This window comes from Notothenia coriiceps, unplaced genomic scaffold, assembly GCF_000735185.1.
Source record: "Notothenia coriiceps isolate Sejong01 unplaced genomic scaffold, NC01 NC01_scaffold00019764, whole genome shotgun sequence".
NCBI classification, from domain to species: Eukaryota; Metazoa; Chordata; class Actinopteri; order Perciformes; family Nototheniidae; genus Notothenia; species Notothenia coriiceps.
Window position 1 is genome coordinate 165989 of NW_011352465.1, and position 7500 is coordinate 173488.

Below are 7500 nucleotides of genomic sequence, written 5' to 3' on the forward strand. Positions count from 1 at the left end.
TGATCATTCAATTACATGGTGTGCATTGCCCGGCACATTACTTGTTCCCGACAGCGGTACTCAGAGGTTGTGGGTGTCGCCAGTCATCGATAACGAGCATGCTTGCAGATCTGTCCATGAAGCGCCATGTTGTCCGGTGAATACGTCTAACTTCAGCTTTCTTCTGAGCCAAGTGGTAATGTGGTGTTTCACGGGTCGTGACGTGTTGAGGAACTGGTATGTGCATAATGCCTGGTCCTTGTGGGGGAATCTTGTGACGCGGACAGAGACGCGACTATCTTCTATTCAATCAAACTTAGTGAGGAAGAGGGGCATGTGGCTTGCGCTCAAACCACCGGTTCTGAATCAGCCACTGGACTTGTCCGGTGATGGACTATCAATTTCACACAATAAAGACGTTTTATTGTTTTAATAGGGAACTTTGTATTTTCTAATTCTTTCTCACCACTGGTAATTATGTGCCATGTTTTTGATTTCTTCCGCACCCAGTATTGTGCCAGTGACCATCGGTGCACTGATTTAGGCTATGACATTGACCCTGCTTAAATAATGTGGGAAGCATACGGTAAGGGTGGGCGATATTGAAATAATTATCAAGATATTTTCAAGCAGTATCACGATAGACTGATATATATCACTGATATTTTTTCCATGTCGGTTATTATGGTTATTTCTCAGTTACTTAACAGAACAACCACCTACAAGGTAACAGAACTAAAACAAAAAGGAGTAACAAGACCAAAATAGCATTTCAAGCTGGCTTTTTAATTTCTGAAATGAATCCCTGAATGAACAATTCAACATTCTTGATATAGGCTTCAAGGCACAGTTTCTCATTATAAAAATGAACTTTCTGAGGTAGCACTAGCAGTGAACATCAATAAACATGAAAAGGAGGGTAAAACATAACTAAGTAAAACATCAATGAGGAAAAGTCAGTGCCAAATAATTAAAATGTAAACTTTAGACTTGAAGTGCAATAAAATACTTTAGCATAACTGAAGGGAAAAACTATATAAATACCTTATTGATAAAATAAAATATAAGCCAACAGAATCAAACAAGACAATAAATAAAGTGCAATACTGTCTGAATCCTGACTAGACAGCTTTAGAGCATGTCTTTCACATCAGTTTATTTTTTATAGTTTTTTTTCCAAAAAAAAAAAATTTCAAATATCTTTTTTTTCAATTATTTATTTTTTATTTTTATCACGATAGATACGATATCTCTGAAAAAGCATATCGTGGAGACCTAATATCGTCACGACGATATATATCATCATATCGCCCACCCCTAGCATACGGTATGTGTAAATGTGTTTGTTGATTGAATAGGATATACATATTTGTATAATTGTATTCGGGATTGTTGGAAACGTTATTTCGATCTCTCTGTCTCTACTCACAAACTGAAAGATTGACATTAAAGTTGACTTTGACTGCTTTAATCCTACCAATGACACCAAGCCAAACTATATTCTTATCCTGGCACCTAAACGTTTTACAGCCATCAGGCTCAGTTTTTCCATTATTTTTCTCCATTCAGGCAAGTTAACATTGTCTTTTTAATTGGAAATACTTCTCACGCAGCTCCTACCTCCAACAAATGTTAACACTTTTTCTCAGCAGCCACAACAGGTACCCAAATTGCTTTCTGTAATGCATCCTGTAATTGGAACAGTAATAGCTGTGGATTTCGGACTGGAAAATCTTCACTAAGAGCGTTCTGCGTTTTAAGGAGCAGCTCGGGTTATAATGTTTTTTGTGAGGTGACGTCATCAGTAAAATGTATTTTGAGACATCCAATATATGAAAGAACAGTAAGCAGTAATTGCACATTATAAGACCTGATTTTTAAAGTTATTTTCAGTTATTTCACGGTTTATTAAATGTAATTTATTCATAAGAAGCAGCGGGTAGTGACAGAAAAGCAACTAAAATTCCTCATCAACTTGTGCGCATCTGTGGAAATGTAAAAATATGTTCTTGTTTGAATCGCTGTGGTGTAAAAATGTTTAATTAAACTGTAACCCTCATAATGACTACATTTTAATTAACGTATGCTACTGTTACTGTGACCCCCATAGGGCAAATTGTTTTCCTTTTATGTGCATGCACTCAACATTGAAGCAGATCAATCAAAATATCACAACAGGAAGTTCCCACCGCAGGCTGTATTATTCAAAGCAACAGGTTTAACAGAGAATCAAAGTGTGATTGTGAAGTGTTGTCCACCTGAACACAGAGATGCAGCGTGATTATTTCACTGACAGAGAGCAAACTGTGTTGGCAGCTGAACATCAGACTGGACATATCTGACAACTACTTCTCATGTCCTCTCCGTAGACAAATGTATACTTGAATAAAACTCGGATGAACAAATAAAAGTGTAAGAAAACGTTGTTTCTTTTTTTTTGAGTGGCAGTTCTGTCTGACTTTTTAATCAGAAGTGCACAGGGGTGTAAGACAGTCATTTACACAACAGCCACATTCAGCAGTGTAATAGAGAAGTATTATCATGTAAAGCTCCCAGGCAGTTAATAGTGAAACTAGAATGATGTGAGAGCAAAATAAAAATATAGCTCATAACCACTCCTTCTTACTCTGGGCTATTTTCTTTGATGTGTTGGATCAAAGGCATGGATCGCTGTGAAATGATCTCTCTCAGAGGAGATGACGGTACGGGTGTAACACAATAACTACGGTACATGACCATTACACTGCGTTTTTTCACAGGTCAGAAACTCTGTGTGTGTGTGTGTGTGTGTGTGTGTGTGTGTGTGTGTGTGTGTGTGTGTGTGTGTGTGTGTGTGTGTGTGTGTGTGTGTGTGTGTGTGTGTGTGTGTTTCACGGCTGATGTGTGTCGACACGGCGAGGGGGGGGCAGGGCTGGAGCATCGCCAGTGTTTCCCGGCAACAGCATCAGTGAGGCAGGAGGATCCTCGCCCTTTATTTCTACCTCTTGATTTTAATCCTTTATTCCTCCTCTGCTCCCATTCATCCCCCTCTCACTGAGGAGGAGGAGGAGGAGGAGGAGGAGGAGGAGGATTTCGATACTGCAGGAACAGACTGAGGAGCTGCAGGAGAGGAGAGACCGGCACAGGAGGAACAGAAGGAGAAGGGAAGGATGTCAGAGAGACAAGGAGAGGGGAATTTAAGAAATGGACATATGAAGGGTTAAAGGACGGGGCAGGGGAAAGAGGCTGGAGTGAGGCAGAGGAAAGATAACGGACATAAAGACAAAGGAACAAATAAAAGTACAGGTAGACGGAAAACAGGTCCAATGACCAGAGAGAGGGAAGAGGAGGTGAAGAGAGGAAGAGGAGGTGAAGAGAGGAGGTGAACAGAGGGTCTTCAGGTGGATCTGAACGGAGGGTCTTCAGGTGGATCTGAACGGAGGGTCTTCAGGTGGATCTGAACGGAGGGTCTTCAGGTGGATCTGAACGGGGGGTCTTCAGGTGGATCTGAACGGAGGGTCTTCAGGTGGATTTGATGGAGGTTTCCGGTCTCCGCTGGTTTCTCTCTGGATCCGGCGGACTTCCTGTCAACAACACGAGAGGTTCTGACGTTTGACCGGTCGGCAGTGGACCAATCACATGACTGAAGATGAAAGGAAATAATTTGGACATATTAGTTATTTACGGACAGAGTGAAATCCCCTTCACGGGAGTTACTCTGAGAAGAGGGTCCAGCTGGGTAATCTGAGATGCAAAAGTCTACGAGGGAGAGAAGACTCCGGGGACAGAGGAGACGGGTGGGGTTAATGATGAGGGAACACAGTGTTGTTGACCAAACTAAGTTCTTGGAGAACTCCCGAAGGCTCAGGACTTTGGTTGCAGACGTGACTTAACGGAGGACAGAAAGACGGACAGCCAGTTTAACAAATCGACTTCTTGCTGAGAGTGGAAACAGGACGCAGCGTAATCACACATTCTACTGAGGATCGGCTGATGGAGACGTTTGTTGGAGGCAGTTTTGATCTTCGCTGGACTTCCTCGCTCGAGGGCGGACGGCTTACGGATTAATCGAAGATGCTTGTGTGCAGAGTATGAAATAGATCCAAGATCCAAAAAGGAAAACTCCCACAGGACTAAAAGACTTTGAATGCTCCTGGAAACTAAAAACACCCGGAGGAACAAAAGAGTCCTCGATGACCACGGGAGTCTCTTCAGTCTGAACCCGATCTGAAAGGGTGATTCTCTGGATCAGACTCTGAAGGTCCTCTCGCTGCCATGTTGGACCCTGAAACACACCTTTGTCCTCTGCGGCGCCGCCTCCATGGTGCCTCCTCCTCCTCCTCCTCCCCCTCTTCCTTGTTGGATTACACCTGTGTTCATGACGATGAATGAGCACAGGAACGTGTTCGGTTCCTCTTCAAACCCAAGAGCTGAGAGCAGATAATGGATTCAGAGGAACGGTGAGTATCACCTCATTGTGACGTGCAAAGAGTTATATGGATTATTCCAGGGTTTCTAACCAGCTCAGTGTTGAGGGTGATGATGTGTTCAGGGGACGGAGAGCAGTCCATAAATCCAGCTTCAATCAGGAGGCAGGGTTTAAAGGGACCTCAGTCAGGGAGCAGCGGGGGTGTTACCTTTAACGATGGCTTGTAAACTGACAGGAACCCTTCAAGCACTCTCAGAGGAAGGGTCCGCGCTCTTCATCGGTCCCTGAGGTCTCTTCCTGGTCGAGGCTGACGTTACCTCATTAACCCTCTCACAGGAAACAGAAAGACAGATAGTCTCTCTGTGTGCATCGTTCAGCAGGAAGTACTCCACTAAACTCTCTGATTATGAATCTGACCTGTAAACTGAGTCCTCAAGCCATCACTGTGCAGTTAGAGGCTCCTTATGAGCTGCGTTATCAACTGGCTGCTGCACAACACATACACTGATCCCCAAATCTGAGGCTAACGCTAACTGTTGTTTGTTAGTGATATACAACTTTAGCTAGTGCAGCTACGTTAGCATCTTCATACGGAGGCCCACAGGTGCAAACGCTCCACAACGATATCAAATCTCTTCCATCAGGAGAAGCTGCTTCAGAAAGGATGCAGATACAGAAACCCAAATGTTCCACATGAAGAAACATCTCCAGCAACAACACATGCAGCGTTTAGAGAACATTCAGCAGCTTGAGGAGACATGCAGCGTTTAGAGAACATTCAGCAGCTTGAGGAGACATGCAGCGTTTAGAGAACATTCAGCAGCTTGAGGAGACATGCATCAGGTTTCTGATGTAAACCTGTTTCTTTGAGGATCTTTTAGCAGCTTTCTCAAATCCAGAGTGTGTGTGTGTGGGTCTTGAACCAACACACACACACAGACAGACACACACACACACACACACACACACACACACACACACACACACACACACACACACACACACACACACACACACAGACTGTTTCTCCCAGTAGAGTCATTCAGCTGGTCTCCCTGTTGTGATGTTAATGATACATCGCTATTTAAGGCTTAGATTTGTGTTATTTTTCCGAAAGTATGTGTATATTTACACATCATTTGTTCAAAGAGTGTCTGAAATGTGAACATTGTAACTTCAAACCCTGCTGGAGTGTATTATCTGTACGAAAGCACGTCGTCTCTGTTTCATTGAAGCAGCTGCAGGACGTCTCGATGCTCAGACTGTGGTTCCCTCTGTTACTCAACTTCCTGCTGCTGCTTTTCACTTTTCAGAAGTTGCTCTTAAAGCCTTGATGTCTCCTCAGTCCCCAGAAGCCCGATGTTGTTAACGTGGTTGGATCATCAGTCAGAAAACACAAAGATCTGCTTCACGCTGATGAACACGGACGCTAACGTTAGACGCAGAGACTTTAAAGAGCGCTTTATGTTTGAGGTCAGCTTTGATCTGCTGGATGGAAATAGGCTAATGTTTGAAGGCAAATGTGATCAATCTGAGCCCACATCCCATCGTCCCTGAAGCCCTAATATATATAAAGTGTAGCAGCATTGAAAGCAAGCCTTGAAACTTGAAACTTGAAAGAAAGTCTGGATCGCATCGAGGCTGCAGGAGAGAAAACATCCAGACCATCAAATCAAATCAAATCAAAATGTATTACAGCCCCAAATCACAAGAAATGCCTCAAAGGACTGTTCAAAGCAAACTAAAGCAAAGCACATGTCTCATGCACAAAGTGTAGAAATAGAAATGAAAATCTTCCGACCTGAGCTCCTCCAACAATCCAGCCAAATAATATAATAATAATATAATCAAACATTCAACATGAGTATTGCCTTGTGATGAAAGCATGTGCCTGAAGTGATGCTCATGTGGATGGAACGAGGTGATGGAGATTAGTTGAAGAGGAAGACAGATGGGTTTGGAGTTAGAGTCAACGGAGATAGCTTCGGATCTGAAATGGGAGACGATTCCAAAGGAGAGGCTCAAGGCTCTTAGTCACAGGCTCCTCCAACAGAGCAACACGATATCCAATAGTTAAAATAGTGCAAGGAGAGTCTATATTCAAGTAAATGGAATATGATATGTTAGATAAATATTAAGGTGCTCTGAATGAAGAGGCTCTTCCCCCTACGGATGATTTGTGAAACAATAGAAGCTGCATGTTCGTAGATAAACGTTACTACCCCATATCGGCTTGACTGTCATGTATAGAAATCCTTTGGGGGCTTTGGTGGTCTATCTTTACGACCTGGGAAACGAGTCCATGCCTTAGTTTTTAGCAGACTGGACTTCTGTAATAGTGTTTTCACAGGTCTCTGTTACAACATCTATAAAACAACTACAACTCATCCAGAACGCCAGTCCTCACCAAAAGAGAGTTGACCACATCAGGCCAGTCCTCAAAGACCTGCTTCCTGTCACACCAAGGACACACTTTGAAATCCCACTCTCTGCACACAAAGCACTGGATGGGTTGGGACCAGGTGTCAGAGATCTTCACTGTTGGAGCCAGAGCTCTCTTACCTTCAGGAGGTTTACTCCTCGTCTCCAGAGTCAGAACTCCTGAGGCAGCTTTGAGCTTTTACTCAACCCAAGGAACAAACTGAGTGAAATCCCTTCTTTTGAATGCAGCTGTCCTGAGGTCCTTTAGCCGTTCCTTATCGTTGCACTTTGAGCTGCAGCCAGTATTTTATCGCTTTTATGAATTGTTTTTTTTTTGTTTTGTTTGTGTGTTTGTTTTGTTTTTAATTATTTTGTGTTAAAAGCACTTTGAATTGCCTCTGTGTCTTAAAACGTGCAAATAAACTAGCCTCGAACCTTATACCATATAAAACACATTCTTTAAATGGTTCCTCCCCTGAAGATGGCGGGTCTGGAGACGGGGAAGAAGCTGTTCGCTATAAACGGAGACCTGGTGTTCCTCCGGCCGTTCTCCGAGGTGGAGATCCTCCTGCAGCGGTGCTTTCACAGCAGGGGGCCCCTCAGGGTCTTAGTGAGCACCAAGCCTCGAGAGTAAGTCACATCGGCTTTCAAACGGGCAAAGAAGTGATGGTTTGCATGTTTTAAAGTGTGGT

At 43.3% G+C, this 7500-nt stretch overlaps 1 protein-coding gene across 1 annotated transcript in view; it reads left to right on the top strand.

Annotated features, from left to right (window-relative positions):
• Positions 1–7284: 7284 nt before the first annotated feature.
• The window catches only part of LOC104952264 (phosphatidylinositol 3,4,5-trisphosphate-dependent Rac exchanger 2 protein-like), an 11595-nt gene continuing 11379 nt past the window's right edge, over positions 7285–7500 (top strand). Inside the window, exon 1 of the mRNA XM_010779054.1 lies at positions 7285–7438. Coding sequence (XP_010777356.1) covers positions 7290–7438 — 149 coding nt within the window. The 5' untranslated portion in view covers positions 7285–7289. The remainder of the gene's footprint in view (positions 7439–7500) is intronic.